The sequence below is a fragment of the Mrakia frigida genome (genome assembly GCF_051309035.1).
Source record: "Mrakia frigida strain ATCC 22029 unplaced genomic scaffold BDY24scaffold_29, whole genome shotgun sequence".
Classification (NCBI taxonomy): domain Eukaryota; kingdom Fungi; phylum Basidiomycota; class Tremellomycetes; order Cystofilobasidiales; family Mrakiaceae; genus Mrakia; species Mrakia frigida.
Genome location: NW_027481252.1, coordinates 119719 through 142454, shown reverse-complemented (window position 1 = coordinate 142454; position 22736 = coordinate 119719). Strand labels below are relative to the sequence as shown.

General features: G+C 55.0%; 8 protein-coding genes across 8 annotated transcripts; 3 read left to right on the top strand and 5 right to left on the bottom strand.

Moving 5' to 3' along the window:
• Positions 1 to 1244: 1244 nt before the first annotated feature.
• BDY24DRAFT_417523 (Mob1/phocein family protein) lies at positions 1245 to 2526 on the bottom strand (the record flags this gene model as incomplete). The annotated part of the gene is made up of 6 exons (XM_076643726.1): positions 1245 to 1311; positions 1389 to 1596; positions 1671 to 1798; positions 1914 to 2007; positions 2193 to 2437; positions 2513 to 2526. The coding sequence occupies 6 exons, from the start codon at positions 2524 to 2526 to the stop codon at positions 1245 to 1247; spliced, it is 756 nt and encodes a 251-aa protein (XP_076494087.1).
• Positions 2527 to 2620: 94 nt separating this feature from the next.
• On the top strand, positions 2621 to 8031 carry BDY24DRAFT_398068 (tubulin-specific chaperone D). Its single transcript, XM_076641638.1, has 20 exons — positions 2621 to 2816; positions 2963 to 3221; positions 3303 to 3579; positions 3685 to 4117; positions 4201 to 4473; positions 4564 to 4788; positions 4877 to 4977; positions 5072 to 5225; positions 5297 to 5416; positions 5481 to 5734; positions 5813 to 5948; positions 6027 to 6120; positions 6199 to 6565; positions 6646 to 6778; positions 6855 to 7081; positions 7156 to 7236; positions 7308 to 7392; positions 7475 to 7572; positions 7664 to 7809; positions 7903 to 8031. The coding sequence occupies exons 1-19, from the start codon at positions 2676 to 2678 to the stop codon at positions 7728 to 7730; spliced, it is 3525 nt and encodes a 1174-aa protein (XP_076494086.1). The 5' UTR covers positions 2621 to 2675; the 3' UTR covers positions 7731 to 7809; positions 7903 to 8031.
• Positions 8032 to 8302: 271 nt separating this feature from the next.
• On the top strand, positions 8303 to 9440 carry BDY24DRAFT_398066 (uncharacterized protein). Its single transcript, XM_076641637.1, has one exon. It carries the CDS (start codon positions 8552 to 8554, stop codon positions 9416 to 9418), a length of 867 nt encoding a protein of 288 aa, XP_076494085.1. The 5' UTR covers positions 8303 to 8551; the 3' UTR covers positions 9419 to 9440.
• Positions 9441 to 9451: 11 nt separating this feature from the next.
• On the bottom strand, positions 9452 to 11992 carry BDY24DRAFT_398063 (O-fucosyltransferase family protein). Its single transcript, XM_076641636.1, has 8 exons — positions 11647 to 11992; positions 11472 to 11547; positions 11260 to 11397; positions 11106 to 11177; positions 10702 to 11016; positions 10453 to 10605; positions 10083 to 10359; positions 9452 to 9994 (listed from the first exon to the last, which is right to left on the bottom strand). Exons 1-8 carry the CDS (start codon positions 11859 to 11861, stop codon positions 9912 to 9914), a joined length of 1329 nt encoding a protein of 442 aa, XP_076494084.1. The 5' UTR covers positions 11862 to 11992; the 3' UTR covers positions 9452 to 9911.
• On the top strand, positions 11993 to 15742 carry BDY24DRAFT_398058 (uncharacterized protein; the record flags this gene model as incomplete). The annotated part of the gene is made up of 12 exons (XM_076641635.1): positions 11993 to 12289; positions 12384 to 12587; positions 12690 to 13406; positions 13495 to 13512; positions 13600 to 13849; positions 13932 to 13953; positions 14028 to 14091; positions 14169 to 14207; positions 14287 to 14430; positions 14504 to 14610; positions 14687 to 15031; positions 15126 to 15742. Coding segments are annotated over exons 1-12 (2578 nt in total), but the record flags the coding sequence as incomplete, so codon positions are not given.
• Positions 15743 to 15750: 8 nt separating this feature from the next.
• On the bottom strand, positions 15751 to 16352 carry BDY24DRAFT_398049 (uncharacterized protein). Its single transcript, XM_076641634.1, has one exon. The coding sequence runs from the start codon at positions 16323 to 16325 to the stop codon at positions 15822 to 15824; it is 504 nt and encodes a 167-aa protein (XP_076494082.1). The 5' UTR covers positions 16326 to 16352; the 3' UTR covers positions 15751 to 15821.
• Positions 16353 to 17134: 782 nt separating this feature from the next.
• BDY24DRAFT_398045 (uncharacterized protein) lies at positions 17135 to 20023 on the bottom strand. Its single transcript, XM_076641633.1, has 7 exons — positions 19933 to 20023; positions 19714 to 19824; positions 19313 to 19395; positions 18793 to 19216; positions 18391 to 18707; positions 17935 to 18286; positions 17135 to 17847 (listed from the first exon to the last, which is right to left on the bottom strand). Exons 1-7 carry the CDS (start codon positions 19949 to 19951, stop codon positions 17216 to 17218), a joined length of 1938 nt encoding a protein of 645 aa, XP_076494081.1. The 5' UTR covers positions 19952 to 20023; the 3' UTR covers positions 17135 to 17215.
• Positions 20024 to 20463: 440 nt separating this feature from the next.
• BDY24DRAFT_417517 (RNA-binding protein) lies at positions 20464 to 22543 on the bottom strand (the record flags this gene model as incomplete). Its single annotated transcript, XM_076643725.1, has 10 exons — positions 20464 to 20524; positions 20621 to 20831; positions 20940 to 21146; positions 21253 to 21328; positions 21400 to 21501; positions 21570 to 21805; positions 21936 to 21996; positions 22075 to 22134; positions 22213 to 22341; positions 22445 to 22543. 10 exons carry the CDS (start codon positions 22541 to 22543, stop codon positions 20464 to 20466), a joined length of 1242 nt encoding a protein of 413 aa, XP_076494080.1.
• Between the last annotated feature and the right edge of the window lie 193 nt (positions 22544 to 22736).

The window sequence follows — 22736 nt, the reverse complement described above, 5'->3', positions numbered from 1 at the left end:
AGCCTGGATTCGAAGGGAAGGGAAGGGAGGAGGGAGGAGAGGAGAGCGAGAGAGGGGGGGGTCAGGATTCGAACTTCTTCACCGCTTCTACCAGAAAACAATCCAGTACGGAGTAGACAGCGATAGATAGAGAGCAGAAGAGAAATCCCGTTCGCATGGAACGAAACGAAGATTTGAGCTGCCTTTCGAGGCTCTTTTGAAGGGGACGAGTTCCGCACTAGCTCCTCTCTCCTCCCTCCCTCCCTTCCCACCTCTTCCCTCTTCTGCTGCACCTCCCTCCCCGACCCGATCTATAATCATACGAGCTCCCAGGTTGCAGACAGAGCTGAGCTTGTTGTATGGACTTACCTTATCGTGTATTGGAAGTCTACGAACGAAGCTAGGACCCTGTTTCGTTCGTCCTGAGGGAAATCGAGCTCGACTGACTGCTTTCGTCTACTCCTTCGAAGGCCTAGCTCGGCGAAGAGCTCGAGGGATCCAAGGGGAGTGAAGCCGGGAAGCGAGGGTCCGTGGGAAGGAGGAGAAGGGGAGAGGGAAGGTGGTTCTTCAAGAGGTGGATTCGAACGTTGGTGGTGGGTTGAGGAGAGCAGGGAAGGGAAGGGAGGAGAAGGGAGAGCGAGGGGACGCCCTCCCGCTTCTCGACGCCTCACGAGACTCCCTCGCCTTTCCCTTTCACACTTTCCGTCATGATTTTTGGAGCATGTATACAAGAGCCAAGACGCGGTACTCAACACCAAAAAATATCGCAACAAAAATGAGGCAGAAGACTTGCTTTGAATCGCGAAGGAAGTCGACAAGAGCCGAGGCTCAGAGCGCGTCTATCTTCTCCTCTCTGCAAGAGATATCACCGAGGTGGAAAGGAAAGAGAAAAAGCCTCGCCGTGCATCAAGAACAGGGCGAGCAAGAGCGAGAGCGTGAAAATCATCAAAGAAAGCGGTTCAGTGGCCAAGTGAGAAAAAGTTATGGGGGGAAGCGAGAAGGTGTGGGGGGAGAGTCGTGAGAGAGCGAGGATGGACGCGAACGTCAAAGAAGAGTGGGAAAGTGGGACGAAAGCAAAACGAACGATAGAGAGAGGTGTACAGAGATGAAGAGATGAAGGAAGGATCTATAGCAAGAGACGAAAGGAAGGGGAGTTGTAGTGCTGATGGGTACTTTTGAGTGGTTGTAAAATCGATCCTGCGATTCCGATGCTGCCTTCCTTCCCTTCCCACGACGACGACGATCCGAAGAGAACCAGAAGGATTCTAAACGTCCAAGATTCTCATCTCCCTCCAACGCTCAGCGAGCTCGGCCACTCCTCCGTTCATTCCACTGCAAAGAAGGAAGCGCGGGACGCGTCAGTTCGAGGCGACGAGAAACGAGTAGGACGACGGCACAGAAAGACTCACCCTCCGGGCGTCCTCAAGTCCCTGAGATCCAGCAGGTCGTACTCCTTTCCGAAGGCGAGGAAGTGAGCGAAGAGAGCGTTCCAGTGAGCCTCGAGGGAGAGGTGAAGGATGAGGGCGAAGTGGGCGTGGTAGATGTGAGCAAAGACGCGCAGGAGTTGCTTGTAGATGTGTTTGGCGGTGGTTGGGAAGGTGGGAGGGTACTCTCGACCTGTAAGGAGGCGTAAGGAGTTGAGTCAGCGAGGTGAAGGTCAAGGAAGACGAGAAACAGTGGTCGAAGCTCACCCGTCTTGGTGGGGAAGGTGTTCTCGTCGTCGAGAAGTCCCTGGACCCAGGTGAAAACGTAGTCGATGTACGTTGGTGCCGGAAGTCGAACCTGTCGCTTGTTGGTATCTATCCAAGTGAAGTCGAGTCTGTAGGACGCGAAATTGCGAGGTTGTGAGGGGAACAAGAGAGCAAGCGCAGTTTCAGCCCACGACGAGCTGAAGGAGGGCAGATGGAACGCTGGACGAGGAGATTTGTACGAACCCAACTCCTGCTGACATGGTAGGGCAAGCCTCGACGGTGTCGTACTCGATGATGATCCCGTAGAAATGGTTGAGATTGTTGAAGAAGTCGTGAACTGGAAGGGAGAGAGAGGAGAGAGATGGAGAGGAGGGAAGGAGGGAAGGAAGGGTCAGAGCTCATCTTCTTCTTTCCTCTGCAGCAAGGGTTCCGAGGCCTTCTCGTTCGAAGTTTCTCTACTGGAATACCGTCTGAGCTCTACCTTCTATCTCGAGCGCGACACAAGAATAAAAATGAACTCACTGTTGACTCCTACCCACTCGTTTGGATCGACGTATTTGGGCAGAGTGACCAGCGTCTTGTAGTTTCCAGTGACGATCGTACTCCTGATGAAGGGCTGAGAGAGGTAGAGAGGTAGAGGCTCTCTCTGATGTTGCTGCTGCTGTTGCTGACGAGACGGAGGGAACGAGTTTGAAGGAGGAAGATGCTGGGAAGGAGTCTCGGACGTGGGGGTCGTGGCTGGAGAACGACGAGGAGCTCGGAGTCGGCTGAAGGGAAGAGACAAAGACGAAAGGAGTCAGTCGGGCGTACAGATGATACAGAGGGATTCAATAAGGGCTCACCCAAGGAAGGACATGTTTGAAGGGGGAAGGGAAAGAGGGAAGGAAGTTGAGAGGAAGGGGAAATGGAGTTGAAGGTCAACTCGTTTTGGCCTCCCTCCCTCCTTCCTTCCTTTCAACTCCCTCGACCTCTGTTTTTCTTCGACACATTTTCCTTCCACTCGTCATGGACTCTGAAGAGGATGACCAGCTCTTCACTACCTTCACTCACAAAGAGCCATTTCTCGCTCTTCTAACGAGCTTGCTCAAAGGAAGTGAAGGAGACGACGCGGAGGAGGAGAAGGTCGTCGCTCAGATGGGAGCTATCGTGAGTCCCTTTCTGGGCTTTCAATTTTGATCTGCGAAGTTACGGAGTTATATCTACTGTCTCACGAGCTCAAGCAAGAGATCTGGAGGCTGAGAAGCGGTCGAGCGAAGCTGACCTTCCTTCTCCTCCTTTCTTTCCTCCTTCAGCTCGACATCTACCTCCCTGCTCCTCCTCTCTTGGACCCTCATCTCCACCTCATCCTTCCTCCTCTCATCTCCACTATCCGAACTCTGCTCGTCGAATCCCTCGCTCAGCCACCTCCTCCTCCTCCAACAGCAGCTTCATCGAGCTCGGTTCCTTCAGAGTACCCCGAGGAGGTTGAGCTCGACCCTTCCGTCAAACGCCTCGGTAGACTAGGAAGGATCGTCTGGTGGGTTCTCAAAGTCAGAGGATGGAGAGCATGTCGTAAGTCGACGCATTTACAACTTTGTCCTGCGAGATCAAGCTCAAGCTCAACCGTTCTCTCCCTCCCTCTTCGCCCACCAGTTTCGTTCTTCCCTCCGTCGCTGCCTTCGCTTCCTCTCCTCCTCTCGCTCTTCCACCCTCTCCCACACCCAACGATTTTACCTCCAACGTCTTGGGAGCTTCGGTATATTCTCCTCGTATGGCTCTCGCTTGTCTCTATGATCCCCTTCGGCCTCGAGTCGGCGGGAGGAGAAGGGACCATCGACAAGCTCGAGGGAGTCGGAACGAGGGCGGTCTGGGAAGGACGAGGTAAAGAAGGAGACGGTGGAGCCGTACTTCTTGGGAGATTATTCTCTAGGTCAGTCAGGGTGATAGGATGCTCGTTGAGGAGTCGCCGCCCGGTCGAACTACAGAGGCGAGAAACGCTGAACTCGACGCGTCTCTCTTCTTTTTGCTTCCTCAGAACCGACTGCGTTTCTCTCCTCCCTTCCTTCCTCTCTCATTCGACAACTCTAGTCGCCAACTCCACTGCCTCTTCATCTTCCCAAACAAATCCCTTTCTTCGAACCTCGATCCTCACGACCCTCTGCCACTTCATTCCCTCTTCACCGTCGCCGTCCCAAGTCACCCTCGTCCGAGACTGGCTCGCCACAGCCCTCCCTTCTTCGACAAAAGACGGAAGCGGTCTCATTCGGAAGTTGAGGATTAAGTTGCTTGGAAGGTGTGCGCTCGCTAGTTTAGGAGGGAAGGGGAGGAAGACTGGGGAGGGAGGAAGGAGGAAAGTTCTGGGCGAAGAAGTTGTTGTTGGAGCGAACGAAGAAGAAGAGCAGGAGATGGAGGTGCCCGAGGAGGTCGAAGAAGCTGTCGAAGAGCTGATGATTGGACTTGAGGACAAAGTGAGCCGGAGATATCTTGCTGAATGCGTCGTTCCGTTCGATCGGCTGATCCTGACTCCTCCTCGTCTTTCTTCCTTGCGCAGGATACCATCGTCCGATGGTCGGCAGCCAAGTATATCTCTCGACTCTCGACTCTCCTCCCTCTCGCCTTCGCCGACCAGATCGCAGAAGCCGTCGTCTCTCTCTACGGACGAGACGCGATCCTCATCGACGACGGAGACGGAGAGGAAACCCTGGATCTCTCAGCCGTAAAGGAGGGGACTTGGCATGGGGTTTCGTTGGCCGTGGCTGAGCTGGCGAGGAGAGGAGTTCTTGGGAAGGAGAGGCTGGCGGAACTCGTTCCTTGGTTGTTGAAGGTCAGCTCAGCTTCGCTCTTCTTCCCTTCTGTACTCTCTTGACCTTATTGACTTAACAACATCCTTTTTCTACTACTTGCAATGATCTAGGCCATGACTTTTGATCCCAGAACCTCTTCTCACTCGACTGGGACCTCCGTTCGAGACGCGTCGTGTTACGTTCTCTGGTCCCTGGCTCGAGCGTTCACCAAGGAGGATATGGCCCCGTATGCTCTGGCTCTCTCGAGACAAGCTGTTGCGTTGGCCGTTGCCGATCGTGAAGTAAGCATCAGGAGAGCTGGAAGTGCTGCCTTCCAGGAGAACGTCGGAAGAATGGTCAGTCCGAGAACATCTCCTTCTTATCTCACCTCTCGTCTGGCCGACTTCACGTTCTGACAACCGATTTGCGATTTTATTTTTCTAGGGACTCTTTCCTCATGGAATCGACGTGCTGGTCAAGACGGACTTCTACTCGGTCAGCGTCAGACGATCTGCGTTTTTGGTCGCTGCTCCTCACGTCGCTCAGTACGTTTTCGTGTCCTAGATGGGAAGTGCGTAGAGGGCTTAATGTTGAAGACTCTGAGGCTGACTTCGCTGTCACCTCTCTCGGTCACTCCAGACACGAAGTCTACCGATCCTTCCTCCTCGAGCACTTTAGTCGGACGACCCTCAAGCACTGGGACAAGGAGATGCGTCAGCTCGGAGCCGCTGCTCTTAGAGCTATAGTTGAAATCGATCTCGATGTTCTCGGTCCGAAGATGGTCGACCAATTGGTGAGACTGGGTCGAGTTCTCCTTCGACTCGAACGCGGGCTCACTGTTCTTCGTCTCTCCTCCTTTCTCAGATCGGCAGCCTCAAAACCATCGACTCGACTTGGACCCACGGAATCCTTCTCGCCCTCAGTCAGATCGCTCAGTCCTACCAGCAGCTGGATCCTCCTCATCCGAACGATCAGCGACACAAGGTCCGTTCTTGTTCTCAAGTATCTAGTTCCCTCTCGAACTCGACTGACGATCCTCTCGTTTCAGATCTTCTCCTCTCTCCTTCTCGTCAGACCAGCAACCTTCCGTTCCTTTTCAGGCGATCTTCAACTCTCCGCTGCTACTCTGCTCATCGCTAACTCGGTCACACTAGAATCTCTCGCCTCGCCCGAACTGGATCGTGTTTGGAGAGACCTCGCCGAGCTCTGCCTCAAGAGCAGGAGCGACGACGTTCAGGAGGGACTTGCAAGTGTCTGGGGAGCTGTCAGCCAATTAATCAGCGTCGAGGACGACGTGAAAAAATGAGTCGCCTTCATCTCGCCGTTCGATTCGAACTGGAACGCTGACTCGTTTCTCTCCCTCGTTCTTTGCAACCCAACTCTTCTCGCTCAGCTTAAGACCTTCAACACTGTTCTTCAGCAGACCATTGGGAAGATCGTTGGAAGAGTCGAGTACGAGCACACTCCTGGCTGCGACGTCGTTGTAAAGAGGCTGCTCGACATGGTTGAGCCCGGAGTGAGTCGACCTCTTCCTACATCAGCGACCCTCGTCAAAACTCCCTTGCTGATCGCCATCTTCCTTCTCCTTCCTCAGTCAAAGGATTTCGTCCTCGACGTGGAAGCTCGCCGGAATGCTTTCGAAGCCATCTGCAGCGTCGTCTCTCGTCCCTCCGTTCGAAACAACTCAGGTCGGTTTTCTTCTTCCTTTCCTTTGCCCGAACCTTTGCCTTGAGCTCAAGCTGACCTTGATCACTTCGAATTGTCAGCCATCGAACCTCCTCTTATCTACCGAGTCCTTGCTGCTCTCTTCCGAGGTCTCGACGACTACACGTCCGATCAACGAGGAGACGTCGGTTCTTGGATCCGAGTCGCCTGCCTCAAGGGATCCACGTCTGTCCTCATCAGCATCCTCGACGAGCCAAATCCAAGCAAGTGGCTGAACGTCGTTACGTTCCATGGACTCGTCGGGAAGGTCTTGAAGTTGGGAGCCGAAAGAATCGACGGAGTGAGGAAGGCTGCTGGGGAGTGCTTGAGGTTGCTGGTGGAGGATAAGCCTGATCGATCGAAGACGAACGGAATGGCGGAGATGTGGGAGATTCCAGGAGTGTTGGAGATGAGGAAGTTGTTCGTCGAGTGAGTATTCCGAGAACAATCGCGTCGCGTCGAGAGCCAGGATCCCCAAGCTGACTCGCTTCCTTCGTCTTCCTTCACAGGCCCGATGCCGTCCGCTGGAACGAGGCCTCTTCCGTGTTCCCTCGGATAGTCCCACTCGTCTCTCAACCTGTTTTCAGGCGGTCTCTGCTGGAAGGGTTGACGCTCAGCATCGGAAGTCGATCGGAGGGGACGGTGCGTGGCTCTTCGTTCCTGCTTCCCCCTCGCCTTCTCTCCACTGATTCTCATATTCCTCGATCTGGTTTGACAGACTCGAACAGCAGCACGAGCTTTCCTCGCCTACATCGCTACTCTTCCTCCTTCGTCGTTATCGCCAACCGAACCCTCTCTCCTCTCCCTCTCTCGTGCTTTGGTCGAAATTGCAACAGCCAACGTCACTCTCAACAGAGTCTTCATTCCAGTTCTCGATACTCTCGTTCTCCTATTCGAGGATGGGGATCTGGCTAGGTTGTCGGAGTCAGCCTCAGGGAAAGCAGCGTGAGTTCACCAATCGCGTCCTCTTTGCTCTTTGTCCTCGACCCTTGCTGACCATCTCTTCCTCTTTCGTCCAGTGTTCGGGCCATCTTCTCAGTCTCATGTAGAGATCTCGCTCGAGTGCGAAACCTCCAGAGGGTGACCTCGTCGATGAAGATGTGAGTCTCGTCTCGTCTCTCCTTCTCTCGACCTTACTCGATGCTGACCACCTTCCCTCCTCGACCTGCAGTTTAACCGGCATGGTCTCGATTCCCTCCTGTGCAGCCGAGGCCCTCAAGAGTCTTCCTGTTCTGCTAGGACATCGTTTCCCAACCGTGAGTCTCGAAGTCCTCTTCCTCTTCTCGCGTTCGTTCCTCACTCCCTTCTCGTCTCTCTCCTTTTTTTGCTCCGCCTCAGGTTCGTTCCGCAACCGCCGAGCAACTGTATCTCGTTCTTCAGACTGTGGACCTCCCTGGATCCGAGGAGATAGAGGATCTGCTCCTCTCTACTAGCTGGTGAGTGAGATGCTGCTGAAGGGAGGAAAAAGAAAGGAAGAGAAACCCAGGACTGACTTCTCGTTGCGCTTTGGTCGCGTCTTGGCTTCAGGTCGTCCGACGGAACAGAGGAAGAGGCGAAGACCGTTGTAAACCTTCTCCTTGCGAGCATATCTTGAGTATCTTATGACTTTTACGAAACCTACAGATCACTGCTAATTTTTCGGAGAGAACGAAGGCAGATCAAAAGGCCAAACGGTGAGCTCCCCTCCGTCCGGTTTCATCTCTCGCGCCTCTTTTGTTTTCACCCCTGTTTAACAACTCCTCTGCCTCTTTTTTCTTGCCCACGAGACCCGTCTTCTACTTTACCCGAACCTGCTTCCTTCTCCTCAACCACCACCTCTCTTCGTTTGCTCACACGATGGCATCCAAACCGACGAACAAGAACCTTCCTCCTCTCTCCTTCCTCCTTCTCCCTCCCTCCGACAAGGATCTCCACTACTCTCAAATCCCTCTTCCTCCTTCCCCAGCTCCCTCCCGATCAGCGACTTCCCCAGGTCGATCCTCCCCCTGCCCTTCCTCGCCCTCCAACTTGGCCTTCCCTCCCTCCTCGACGCGTCTTGGTTCACCTCAGGGACGTGCTCCTCCCCTCACTCCACTGTCCCCCAACTTCTCTCGACCACACTCCTACCTACCCAGAGAATCAACCTCTCTTGAACTCCTCTCTTCGCCCCTCTCAATCCGGCCTGAACTCCTTCCTTCGAACCGAACCGCGCTCTCTCCCCCTCGACCTCCTCCTCCTCCTCCAGCGGTCGCTCTCAAGTCATCCAAATCCATCCTTCGCTTCCCCTCCTTCTTTCGACGACCTACCAAACGATTCAAGGATGTCGTCAGATCCTCCTCGACCCCTCCCGCTACCACTCTCCCCAAGAAGCGCTTGTCAATCCATCCTCCTCTTCCAACCTCTCCGACCGTCTACACTCCTTCTCGAGAACATAGGATGCTCGCCCAGTCGATGCTTGGATCGGCGTTCCCAGCTGGAGCAGGAGGGAAGGATAGGATGTCGCAGTGGAGGGAAAGCATCGCTCCTTTCGCTTCGGATCCTGAAGGGATCGAGCGTTCAGGAGGGAACGGGAGTTCAGAGAGCTCGCCTGCGAAGCAGTTCATGGAGGAGGTGCTGAGCGATCCGAAGGGAAGCATGGGTGGATGGAAGTTTCCTACGACGCCGGAGAAGGAGGAGACGAGGGTTGTGGAAGTTGTCGGGTGGGAAGAGAAAGGAGAGAAGTCGCGACCAGCTGAGGAGGAAGACGAGTTCGAGTTCGAACGAACAACAACTACATCGATCTCGGATCTTCCTCGAACCTCCCTCGGAACGGGACCATTTCCATCGCCCCTCAATTGGACTCCTCAAGGCTACTCCTCCACGCCCAACCTCTCCCTCGTCCTCATCGAATCCAACGACGCGTCCAGCTCCGGCCTTTACGAACCCTCCTCCCTCGCCTCCCCCCTCTCCCTCCTTTCCCCCACCTCCATCTACACCTCCCCTCACACTCCCTCCTTCCCATCCTCCTCCAACTCCTCAGACGACGACGGAACCCGAACCCCTCGTCAACGCCTCGCGTCCGCACCACCTCAACAAACCTCCTTCGCTCGAGGTCGTTCCCCTCCCTCCGCCAAATCCAAACTCCATCGCATCACCACCTTCTTCGACAAACCAGTCAAGGTCGTTCCGGAGGCGGCTCCGAGGAAAGGGCTGGGAAACTCGATCGTGGTGATGACTCCCGTGGAGATGGCGAGGAGGATGAGGGAGTTGGAGGAGGATGAGGATCAGGAGGCTTCGAAGAGGATGGAGAGCTTCTACATGTAGTGCTGTGTGTGTTTTGCGGATCTGTTTGCTTTGTTTTGTTATCTTGGGCTCCAGTTAGTTCATCAGGGGATTGTCTAGTAGCATAATCTAAGTATCTAGGATGACGACTGACGTGAAGAGAGGCAGAGGGACGAGCTGAGTTCGAGCAGGGAAGAAGAGAGGCGGAGAGAAGCTACAACAACGATGATAACGAAAAAGAAACAAACAACGAGATGAAAGCAGACTAGATGAAGAGCCCCAGAGGAGTCCAATTTGAGTTTTGAGCGGAGACAGGAAGGAGAGACGAACGAAACTCGACGATCGTTCGACGCGTCTGGTCGACGTCGAGATCGCTCTCCGTCTCTGGACCTCAGGCAGCTAGAACTGAGCAACAGAGAACCGACAGGAAGGCGTAAGTGAAGGACCCGTCTTGAGGAAGAGATAATAACGAGCAGAGACTCACGAGAGCGCCGTCCTTCGAATCAAGGCCTCGACATGTGTTCCCTCCCTCCCTTCACACCAAGATCGTCTCCCCTCCTCCCCAATCCTGCACTCTCAGCTTAGCTAGAAGAGAGAACGTGCTCGCCTGCGTCCCAACTGCAATCGAAACCAAAGAACAGAGTCAGCTCATCGACCTCGACGACCCAATAAAAAAAGAAACAAAAGAGAACGAAACACAACTCACTCAGCGCTCCCGACTCCGAAAGCAACACCATATCAATCAACGCAGGATACCAAGCCCCTCTCTCCTGACTCGTCCTCAACTTCTCATGATCCATCCTCAACCACCCCTGATCCTTCACTCCCAGCCACCACGCGTCGTCCGTCTCGTCCGAGAAGACCAAGACGGGTGCGGTAGCGAGGGAGGGGTGGCGGGATTGGAGGGAGAGGACGTGAGGGAGGTAGGTTGAAGGAGGGGTTCCTCGACCGAAGTCTCCGTGGCGGGCGTGAATGGAGATGTACTGAAGGAGTTGAGGAAGAGAGAGAGGAAGAGACGCGTCGAAATGAGCGAAAAGCGAGCAGAGAATCGGAGGAGGAGAGTTCGGCAGACCAACCTTCTTGCTAGGATCCCCCAAAACCTGCTCCTTATACTCCTCCACCACCTTCAGCAAAGGCTGAGCGAAATGCAAGTGCGTTCCTACAGCTCTCCAAGCGGGCCAACTCGTCTCCCATCGTTCGTCGAATCTGTCGGTGTAGAAGTAGTAGAGCTGGTCCGAACGAACGAACCCAACCCCAAAACGACCGTCAGCGTTGCCTCCTCTTCCCCTTCCCTAAATACTCCCACGCTCTTACAACCTACTCACCTCACTCCAACAGACAAACTCCCCCCTCGGCCTCCTGGGCTCCCACCCGTCCAGCTGCATCCCAATCTCCCCTCTTCCCCACTTCGCCAACAGCTCCTCTTCATGCTCCTTCCTCCCTTCTTCATCCCCAAGGAACCGCACTAGATTCTGGATCCGATGGATATCCGAGATGGAGGAAGGAGAGGACCAGATATCGACTTCGATGGCGGATTCTCCCGTCGCTTGGTTCCCTGTGAGAGCTGAGGCTGGGATGATTCGATCGACTTGATCGTGGGATTCGTAACAGGAGGCTCGTTCGAGGGGGGCTTCGGGGGACTGAATGGGGGAGGGAGGGGAGGGGTGAGTTGGACGCGTCGAGGTCGAGAGGGAGGAGAGGGAGGAGGGATGGGATGGGATGGACTGACCTTGAGGTCTCTCCATCCGAGGGTGGGGAAGGAAGTGAGTTCGGTGTACTTCTTGAGGTCGAAGAGCTCGTCCTGGTTTGAAACAAGCGAATTCCAAAGTTAAATCAGGTCGGGTCGAGACGAGCTCAGCGAGAAGGGAAGGACTCAAGCTCACGACGGGAAGACCAGCGTTCGATTGAGAGTGTTCATGCTCTCCTAGGGGCATGTGGCCGTAGTCTCTGGTGAAATCGGAGAGAACGGGGATCCGGTTTGATAGACGGGAGACGAGGAGGAGATTCATGGTCGCTATGATCTGCAACGAGGCGAGGAGGAGAGGGAGGGTGAGCTCGTAAGATGCAAGGAACAAAGGAGAGCGAGCGAACTAACTTGGTTCGCCAGACCTGCTCCAAGTCCAATAGACATGTAGTTGGTTCCAGGAACGAGAGCTTGTCGGAAGGAAGGGCTGAAAAAAAGGAGGAAAGGGAAGGAAGGAGGCGTGAGCTTGAGCTTTCCTTCCTTCCTTCCTTCGCTTGTCTCCGGTACGACGACGGGGAAGACTTACAACGGTGCAGAAGAGTTGATGTACTCGTCTCTCGTCATCTCAGAAATTCGAAGGCCTCCGACCTCTGGTGGGGAAGTTGAAGGAGAGAAGAGAGGCCATAGCGAGTGAGGGCCGAGAGAGGAAAGCGAAGTGTCGTCGAGGAAGGTCCAAGCGGCTGAGAAGATTAGAGTGAGCAGGATAGGGAAGGAGATAAGGAGAGGAAGTCGGCGAGCCATCCCATCCAGGAGAGGGAAGAGACTCGAAGTTGAAAAAAAGGAAGGGTCGTGGATGGGAGGAGGAGAGGCGAGCTTCGTCCGGCAGCTCCGAATCGCTTCAAGAGAGGGAGTCTCAGCAAAAACGAAGGTTCCACTCAAACCACCACCATCTCTTCCTACTCTCTTCCAAACCCTCTCTCGCATACACCTCTTCCCTCTCTCATAGAGAACAACTTCAAGAACCAGCGTCCTCCCTCGCTTCGAGAACCTCGCTTGCATCCTCCCCGCCACCCTTCGCTCCACCCACCCTCCCTCCCTTCTCACTCCCACCCACCATGTCCTCCTCCTCTTCCTTCACGATCAAAGTCGCCTACGGGAAGCTCATTAGGAAGATCTCTATCAACGATGAAAAGACTACCTTTCCTTCCTTCACCCGATTGACAGACAAGGTAAGTCGACTCTCTCTCGTCCAATCTGACCTCCCCCACTCATCGCTGACGTCCCTCTCTCCACCTCTTCTTCTTCTCCCCTCTCTTCGCTCAGATTCGATCCGTCTTCAACATCCCTTCCCACCTTCAGATCTCGGCTCAGAAGATCATGTACTCCCCAGACGGATCAGGTCAGATCCTCATCGCTCACAGGGTTCGGAACGATAAAGAGTGGAGGGACGCTTTGGCGGCCTGGCAGTTGTACGGAAAGCCCTTGCCTCCAAAGGGTTCGATGAGGATGACTATCGTAGAGGATCCTGTACGTACTTCTTCCTGCTTCCGATCTCTAGACGCTCAAAAGAAGTTTTGCAGAACTCGACGAACTGATCTTTCCACGTCGACGCTTCCCGTCCCACCGCAGCTCCTCTCCTCGTCCGACATCCTCCCTCCTCTCGTTCCCGTCGCCGAGAAGGAAGTTAAGAAGCAGCAGGAGGTCCTCCCTACCTCGGATTCCATGCCCGATCTCGTCGACGTCAACTTCATCCCTGGAAACCAGTCGACCCAGAAGGCCTCTTCGACCTCCTCCACCTCGACCCTCAGGTTGAAGAAACCCACTCCTTCCACCATCTCCCAAACCCTCTCCGCCACCCTCCAGTCGTCTCTCAACACTCTCGAGACCCTTCGACGACTCTCCCCTCCCACCTCGACCATCCCTCTCGCCTCCTTCTCTCCTCCTCCTCCTCCTTCCACTCACACCCACAACGCGACCTGCTCCCACTCGGTCAAGTCCGCTGCAGCAGCGCAGCCTGTTCCCTCCCTCACCAAGGAAGATCTCGCTACCGCTCTCACCTCGACCAAGGAGGAGATCAAGGCGATGATGTCGACCTTCCTTCAAGCCTACGTAGGAAAGACGGCGGAGAACATGGGAGGAGGAGAGGACGAGATCGAGAGGAGCGTTCCAGGAGCGTTCGAGGCGGCCTCCTCTCCCTTCACGCAGGCTACCGGTGTTGCGGTTGAGAACGGACAGGAGGAGAAGCAGTTGGAGGTTTGGTTCGATGCGGAGGGAACGAAGATTCAGGTTTGGTGCGATGGTTGTGGAAAGAAGGTCGGAGGAGGGTTGAGGTTCAAGTGTCTTGACGTGAGTTTCGTTTCCTTGTCCGTTTCCTACCATCCCTTCCATTTTTTTGGGGCTGACCTCCTCTTCCTCGGGGTTCCTTCATCCCCAGTGTTCGAACTTCGATCTCGTACGCGCATCCTTTTCTTCCGTCTCAACTCGTTCAAGAACCCTCACTGACGCGTTCCATCCTCTCTTTCTCTCTCCTCTTCCTCAGTGCTCGACCTGCGCCCCTTCTCTCTCGACCGGCTCCAAGCACTCCGCTCAACATCGATTCCAGCTCATCACCCACCCTCTCCTCGCCGCTCACCTCGAGACCGCCTCCCGAGTCGTCACTCCTCCCGCCGCCGGAACCGCTCCCGCTCCCGCTCTTGTCTCCGTCCCCATTCGACACAACGCGTCTTGCGACTTCTGCGAGACCATGATCGAAGGACAGAGGTACAAGTGCCTGAGTTGCCCTGATTTCGGTGGGTTTTGATCTTGCTTTCGACTTCGGCATATCATTTCGTTCGTCGCTGACCGAGTTTCCCTCTTTCTCTTTTTGCTCAGATGCTTGCGAGGCCTGCTTCGCGTGAGCTTACTTTAATCTTTCTGAACGACTCAATACCAAGCTGAGGCTGACTTTTTTCTCTTGCTCTCGTGTAGGATCACCGGAGAGCAACACCCCGGACACGCCTTCGTCAAGATCTCGACTCCTTCCGACTTCAAGGTAAGTCCTCCCTTTCCCTCTTTCTTAAGTCGAGCTCGAACACTACCCTGACCTCTCTTCCTCTTCTCTTCTTCTAGTCCGTTCGAGCTGCACCCAAGGCTCACCACCGAGGAGTCGTTCGTCCCTCTCTTTCTCGTTCCGACTTCCTCCTCGACGCGTCTGACCCCTTCCTTTCCTTTCGTCTCTCTTACCCAGATGTGCGACGGATGCAACTCTAGCATCGTCGGGAGCCGATACAAGTGTGTCCACCCCAACTGCCGAGACTTTGACCTCTGCGAGAACTGCGAGGCTGCTCCCATCCCGAGACATCCTCTGCACCACCCTCTCCTCAAGCTCAAGGTTGGTCTTTCCACTTCTGCTTTCTTCTTTTTCGAACTTCTCGCTGACTTTCGAACGTTCCTGGGTCTCACAGGTCCCTACCGACTTCGACGCTCACTCCTACTTCGACGAGGACGAGATTCGACAGCCTCAGGCCTCGTCGTCGACCGCTTCGACTCCCCAGCCTCAGGCCAGTGCTACGTGAGTCCGCCTTCCTTCATGTTCTCCTCGCCTCTCCTTTTGAAGCTGACTTCCGACCTCCTTCCCGCTCTCCCAGTCCTTCGGTCTTCGGAACTCCTCCCACCACTCCCGCCGTCGTCGAAGAGCCCGTCGTCGTCGCCGCCGCCACTCTTCCTCAGCAGATGACCCAGATCACTCCCTCCCTCCTCTCCTCCTCTCGAGCTCCCTCCTTCGTCGCCGACCTCGAGAACGCTCAGTCCACCGCTCCCTTCGAGTTCAAGGAGGAGGAAGTCCTCGTCTTCCAACAGGAGGAGGAGGTCAAGAAGGAGGAGGAGGAGTTGAAGACTGGTCTTCACGCTCGATTCGTCGAGGATGTTACCGTCAAGGATGGATCTTCCTTCCCTGCTGGAGCTCTCTTCGTCAAGACTTGGAGGCTCAAGAAGTGAGTCTCTCTCTCTCTCTCTCTCTCTCTCTCTCTTCCTGACGCGTTCCGAGCTCGAGCTGACCTTTCGCTCCCGCCCTTTCCTCTCTCTCAGTAACGGAACCACCTCCTTCGACCCTTCGACCGTCCTTCGATTCTCCTCCGGCGAGACGCTTCACGCTCAAGGAGAGTCGGTCGAGGTCGGATCCATTCAGCCAGGAGAGGAGTTCGAGGTCGAGGTTCAGTGCAAGGCTCCCGAGACCTCGGGTCGATACGTCTCGTTCTTCAGGTTGAGGGACAGCAAAGGGGAGAGCTTCGGTGATAGGGTTTGGACTGAGTGTGTCTCTCTTTCCTTCTCTTTTCTCGGCGAAGGGAGACTCGAGGCTGACCATCTCCTCTTTTTCGTCCTCGCAGCATCGTCGTCGTCGACCCCTCCCTTCGAGCTCCCTCCTCCGGACCTGGATCCGGCTCTTCCTCCATCTCCTCCTCCTCCATCATCATGCCCGCCGCTCCCTCCATCGCTCCCGTCGCTTCCACCATCGCCTCCTCCTCCGTTCCAGCAGTCAGCAACCCCAACTCGGTCGCTTCCGCTTCGACGCAGAGCAGCTTCTCGACTACCGACGACGACGACGAGGGATCCGACATCGAGTCCGTTGCGGATGGGAGTGAGATGAGCGCTTTCGGAGAGATTGAGCAAGGGGAGGAGTTGACCGACGAGGATGAGGACGAGGATGAGTGGGCGGTGGTTCAGGACGAGAGGATGTGAGGACGCGTCGTTCGGTTTTTCCTCTTGTGTTTGCGTGCTCGTTTTCTAGTTACGGTTTGTCTTTTTTTCTTTCTGTTCTGACGACTCTTTCTGTTCGATTCTCTCGTCCTCGTAGCTAGTTGGTCTGGTTCTCTCTTCTCGTCTCGACTCCGTTTTCGTTCCTTTTCTGTACGTTCCTCTCTCTCTGAGTGAACCCCTCCTCTCCACTCTTCTTTCCGACTCGTTTCCTTCTCTTTGCCTTGTTTTGATCTTTTTGACGACTTTGAAAAACACGTTCTTTCTAGTGCTAGTGATGCAGGAACGAAAAGAAACCGCGCGGACGTACTCGTGTTCTTGACTCGCTCCGGTTCTCGTGTCGCTTCGATCTCCTTTCGTCCCATATCCAAGACGATCACGAGCGAGAATGAAAACGAACTTTGTTTCTCCGACTCGAGGAAACGAACGAGATCCTGGAGATCTTCCTTTCGCTGGTCTCGGAGAACGAAACATCTGGGCTCCCAAACCCTTCCTCAACGTCCAACCTTCTTCCTTCTCCCGAGAGTCTTCCATATTGTACGACTTTACCTTCTGACGATCAATCATTTGAAGCAGCAGGCGCACTTTGGAAGAGAAAGATGCAGCCTGAGTAAACAGGAGAGAAGATGTCGTGAGACGAAAGGCCTTTCTTCACGCGTCGATTTATCTAGCCAGCATCAAGATCCCACGGAACAAAAAGCAAAGACAATCTAGAAGAAGTGCGCGTTGAAATCGTATCCCACCTCCCCCTTATCACTCTTGGCTCGATCCGAAGCCTTCGAGCTCGTCTTCTCGACCTTCTTCGCCTTCTCGACGACAGCGGGAGCGGAAGCAGCGACGGGAGCAGCAGCGGCGATCTTGCCGTGCTTCTCCTTCTTCTCTTTCTTCTCCTTGGTCTCAACCTTCTTCTTCTCCTTCCTTCCCTCTCCTCCAGACTTCTTCAACTCGACGGCGTCGGCTCCGATGGCGGGGCTGAGAGCGGGAGGGAGAGGAGCGGCGACGGGGACGACGGCTGTCTTCTTTCCTCCCTTCTTGGACGAAGACGAAGCGGGAGTGGCCTTGGTCTTGAGGATCGAGACGGGAGGAGTCTCCTCATCGACGACTCCGTTTCCTCGAGGAGTCTTGCCCTTGGGTTGGGAAGCGAAGACGACCTTCTTGGCCGACGCGACGGCTGCTGGGGAGGGAGCGGCGGCGACGGGGGTGGATTTCGAGGAGGAAGCGACGGCAGTCTTTTTGGATGGACGGGAGGTGGAAGCGGGAGGAGGAGGAGCGGATCGCTTCTTGGAGGATTTGGAGGAGGAAGCGGCGGCGGTGATAAGGTCGAGCATGGAAGGGAGGGTGGCATCTTCTGGGGCGTCGTCGTCCTGAGGGAGTGAGAACGAAGTGAAAGCGAGAGACACGGATCAGTTCAAGCTTTTCGAGAGTCATCGAGAAACAGCTCGAGGAAAGGAATGGGCAAAACGAAGAGCGAAAGAACTCACCTCGACCTCGCTGTCGATCGGCTCCTCTCCATCATCCTCAGCAAAGACCTCCTCTCCCTCGATCTCCATATCCTCGTCCTCCTCGTCCTCATCGTCCTCCCAATCCTCACCATCCTCAGATCCCTCGGAATCATCCTCTCCCTCCTGTCTCAGCTCATCGTCGAGAACGACCTCCCTCTTGTCTCCCAATCCCTCGAAGACCTCGTCGACCTTCATCTTCACAACTCCTCGTCCACCCTTCTCGGTGATCATCTCCCTTCGGGTCCTGACTCGAGCGAGAATCTTCTCCTCCTTGGCTCCGGCGAAGAGACTGAGAGTCTCGACCTCGGCGGGGACGCGAGGAGAAAGGGTGGCTCCTTTGGCGGGAAGGGTGTAGTAGGGGAATTGGGAGAGCGACCAGTCTCGGAGGACGATTCGGGCGGCAGCGTCGAGATCGGGGACTCCGTGCTTCTTCAGACGACCTTGGACTCGGGCGAGGGAGGTGAGGAAAGAGGCGGGGGAAGTGGCAAGGAAGGCGGGAGTGGAGTAGAGGAGCATGAGGTCGGAAGTCGAGGCGTGAGCGATGATGTACTCGGCTGAGGAGGAAGTAAGAGAGCAGGAAAAAAGGGTAAGCATTCGTCGCGTTTGAAAGGTGAAAGGAAAGAAGAGAGAACGGGACGAACCGAGAGGTATCGGCTCCTTGATCCTGTCAACTCGACCCAAGTTCCTCCTCAGCAAATCCCTGACCCTGTTTCCCTCGATAACGTCCCACATCTCAGCCTCCTCCTCAGTCTCCTCCTTCTCCTCGTCCTCCTCGTCCTCCTCTTCCTCGTCATCGTCTCCGGGGAAGACGTCGGCGAAGATCCATCCAGGGGTGTCGACGAACTTGATCGTGGTCGAGGACGAAGGAGAGGTGTAGACGGTTCCGGCAGGGGTGGTGGTGGTGACTTTGGACTGAAGGGAAGTGGGAGGGTAGACAGCGATGGGGAAGTGGGTCGACTGGAGAAGGGTGTTGAGAACGGACGACTTTCCGACCTGAGGAAAGAAAGGGGAAAGGACGCGTCGAGTCAGTCTTCAGCCTTCGCCTTCGATTCAACGAAAGTTCGAGGTTCGAGATAACTCGATGAGAGAGAACGTACATTTGGCAGTCCAGCGACGACGACAACAAACTCGTCCTCATCTCCAGCAGCCTTCTTCTCTCCGGCCCACTGCTCCAAAACCTCGAGGAGCTCCTCTCGTCCGCAAGCCTCAGCGTGGCTCAACCTCATCCTCCTGTCCTCCTCCTCGGCCTTCTTGGCAGCACTGAGAGGAAGAGGGAACTTGGGGGCGTTCTTGATCGTCTTGGGGGTGGGTCCGAGGTTGTGGGTAGGGGGAAGACGGGACTTGAAGAGGATGGTAATGAAACGAGGTCGGAGGAAGAGAAGCCACTGCTGGAGAGACTCTCGAGGAACGAGATCTGTGGGAAAAGAAAGATGGTTGATCAAGATCAGTCTTCGCTCGAGAGTTGAGGGACGAAACGAAAAGAGGAGACGCGAACGAACCGATCTTGGTCAAGACGATAACGACCTTTCCCTTCTTTCCCTCCTCGTCCTCTCCAACGAACAACTCCTCCAACCAAGGACTCCTGAATCCCAAAGGATCCCTAGCGTCGACAACCTCGAGGAGAACGTCGGCCTTCTCCAAAGCAGCCTGAAGAGTGGGAAGCTCAGAGTCGAAGAGCAAGGGAGCTCCCGAGACCTCCTCGTCGTCCTCCTCCTCCTCAACCTCCATCTCGGCATCAGAGTTCTCGTCGTCGTCGGCGGCAGGGGCCTTCATGCTGGCCTTGGACTTGACTCGAGTTCCAGCGAGGGTGTTGACTCCGAGAGGATCGTCCTCCTCGTCCTCCTGAAGGACAGGCTCAGGGATGTTGGCGGCCTTGTACGAAGCTCGTCGCTCCTCCTTCATTCGAATCTTCTCCTCCTCGTTCTGTAAGGGAGAGAAAGTAAACCGAAAATGGTCAGAAAGAAAAGAGAAAGCTGCTGTCGAGCTCACGAGCTCGAGAGAGAGAGGGAGAGGACGTACGAGTTGTCGCTGAGCAGCAATCTCGGCGAGAACCTCAGCCTTGTAAGGGAAGGAGTTGGGGATTCCGATGTCCTTGGTCTTCTCTGGAGGAAACAAGAAGGAGATAGAGAGTCAGCTCTGCTCAATCGGACGCGAAACGAAGGCCTTCGCAGAGGCGGAGAGGAGGACCCAGCCGTTGAAAGCTCAACACCAAACGCTCTAGCAGCTCCTCTTGAGTAAACATCAACTACCCGGATCTTCACCATTCCTCCTAGAAGTCCTGAGCTCAAGTTCCAGAGCCGAAGCTAGTCTTCAAGAGCTCAACGACCTCGTTCTCGTCCACGTCCGACCTCAAACCTCCCAGCCCTCCTTCCCTCCCTCTTTTGTAGCTCCCACGAGTCAAGCAGTAGAACCAAACTCACTGGACTTCCAAGTAACATCCTTCTTAGTAGCTCTTCTAGTCTTCTTCCTAGTCTCGGCAGCCTTCTGTCCGATCTTGGACCGCTGGTGGGTGGTTCCTCGGTTCGAGGTCTCTGAAGGTCATCCGAAATTCCAAAAGCAGCAAAAGCGTTAGCTTCTGGAGCTTCTACAGAAGATCCTTCTCGAAGGTTTGACTTGTTGTAGAGGTACAAAGTACTCACGCTTCCTAATCCTGGGCATTTGGGGGGGAAAGAGGGGGGGAGGGGAGGGTGAGGGTTGGGAGGAGGGGGAAGGAGTTTGAGCTCATCGAAAACCCTCTCGACTCGACTTCAGGACCGCAGTTCCTGACCCTCTGAAAATTTTGTCAGGGGTCGGTGTTGGTGAAGAGGACGAGCCCCAAAGCTTGATTGACACGATGAAAGGAGCTCAAAGAAGTTCTGTCAAAATTGCAAGGGCGAGCGAGGAAGGCGCTCTCACACGGTCGCTTCGAGGCCGTCGCGACGCGGCTTTGACTTCCCCAACCGAGAGCTTTGCTGAGTGAGACTCAGGAAGCACAAGGTGATTTGTTACCACTTCTTTTATGAACTTCAGGCCTGAAGCCCTAAGGGCCAGAGAGACCGTTCGGGAGCTTGTCGACGAAAGGAAGATGGGAAGCGACGCGTTCTCGTCCCCAACCTGCTTTCCCTTTGGAAACTCCTTCCTTGGAAAACTCTCAAGTAGCAGCCCCATGAAGATATGAAAGCCCAAACGTCCTACTCGAAGCTCTTCTTAGTTCCAGCGAACTCAGAGATACCTCCAGTCCTAGCGGGGTTTCTGCAACGCAAAAACGAAACGAACAAAAACACAAAGTCAGTCTTTCCGTCTCTCCTTTCTCTTCCCTTCGAACCCGACCTGAAAATTGAAACTCACCCTCGTCCCCTTCCTCCCCCTCGACCTCCTCGATCTCCGAATCCTCGATCAGATCCCCTTCCACCCCTTCCTCCGAATCCTCCTCCTCGTCCACCACGATCAGAGAACCCTCCTCGTCCCCCACCTCGTCCGCCTCGATCCGAGAAGCCACCTCGTCCTCCTCCTCGACCTCCTCGGTCTCCTCCACCCTCCGAACGGGGAGGAGCAAAGTCTACACCGAACCAAAACGAAACGAGGACGAACAACAGGTCAGTTTCGTTCGAGACGCGTCGGTTTATTTTTTTTGAAGCGAGAGCGAGAGATGGAGCCGACTGCTCACCAATCCTGCAGTTCCTTCCACCAACGTCCTTTCCGTTCAGGGCGTCAAGAGCCTTGGAAGCCGAGTCGGTCGAAGCGAACTCGACGTAGGCGAATCCCTTGACGGCTCCGGTGTCTCGATCCAGAGGCATTCGGACGTTGGAGACCTGTCCGTGCTCGGAGAAGGCCTCCCAGATGGCGTCCTCGGTGAGGTCGAAGGAGAGGTTACCTAGGTGAGCGAGAAGTGAGATGAGGGGATGTCAGCGAGGTGAAGAAAAGGAGGGTTGATTGGAAGAGCGAGAGAAGGAGAGGGAGAAGAAGGAGGCGCGACTCACCGACCCAGAGAGTGGGAGCAGGAGGGTTCCTCTTGTCTCCGAAAGCCTTAGCTCGTCCCTCGGCGTTAGGCTCTCGCTATACACACCGGATTAGGAGCTAAGTCAGCTACGAGATGCACAAACGAAGGAACGGAAGACGAAACGAACCTGAGTAGCCCAATCGACTCGAATCTCCCTTCCATCGACAACCATTCCCTTCTGTCCCTCAGCGAAAGCCTTCTGAGCACTCTCATCGGTAGCGAACTCAACCTACATATCCAAAGCAGTTCAAGTCAGCCTCCAGAGCTCTATTGAGCTCGAAAAAAGGGCGAACTCACGTATCCGATTCCCCTCGACTTTCCAGTCTCTCGATCCATCTGGATCCTGGTACCGATGATCTCTCCGAACTGCTCGAACTCTCCAGCCAGGAAAGGTTGATCTACACCCCACGAAAGGTTTCCGATCCAGAGGGTCTTCGAAGGAGGGTTGGAGGTGAGCTCGGTAGCGGTCTTGAGAGGTTTGGTCTTCTTGGGAGCGGGAGCGGCGGCAGCGTCAGGGGAGGCCTTTCGCTTGGCTGTAGGAGGAGAGGAAAGAGTAGATATAGGTCAGTAGATGGGATAGAGTGAGGCTGAGGTCGAAAGAGCGGGAGCGGGAGGGAGGGAGGGCGGGAAGACGAGGAGGGCTGAAAGAATCAATGAACGAACTGGAAGGAGCAGCGGCAGCAGGGGTTTCTTCTTCATCAGAAGACTCCTCCTCGTCGGAAGACTGGTGGAGATAACACAAGGATAAATCAGCTCAGCTCAAGAGAGGTGTAGAAGCAAGGAACGAAGGAGGAAAGCTCACCTCCTCAGCGGCAGCAGCAGCGACGAGAGTCTCCTCCTCGGAGCTCTCATCGTCAGAGGACTACACAGCGAAGATAAGACAGTAGAGCAGTCAGCAGAGGCTCTCGATCAGGATGGAAGAAGGGAGAAAAAAGCTCACCTCCTCAGCAGCCTTCTTGGTCGAAGCAGCAACCTTGACCTGAGCAGTCTTGCTCTCCTCCTCCTCCTCTGAGCTCTCCTCCTCCTCCTCAGACGAGGACTCGACAGGGGGTGGGGTAGGAGCCTTCTTCTACACACATCGAAGACCCAAACAACAAAATCAAGGTCAGCTTTGAAGCTCGAAGGGCAACGAAACAAACGAGGGAAGGAACGTCGAGCGAAGTTCAACGTACGGCCTTCTTCTCCTTCTTCTCCTTCTTAGCAGGAGCAGCAGCGGCGGCAACAGGAGCGGCGGCAGCGGCGACCTTGGTCTTCTTGTCGGATTTTCCCATTTCGGTAGAGTTGTAGTAGAGGAAAGGGGAGGGGAGGGGAGGATGGGAGTTGGGAGGACAGACTGGAATTCTTCGTTCGGCCTCAGCCTTACCCCGCGGTTTGGACGAAATAAAAGCAAAGAGAAGAGTTGTATGTTGTTGTTTTGATTCTCTGGAATTTAGAAGAGAGCCTGATGTGAGAGTCGATGCCAAA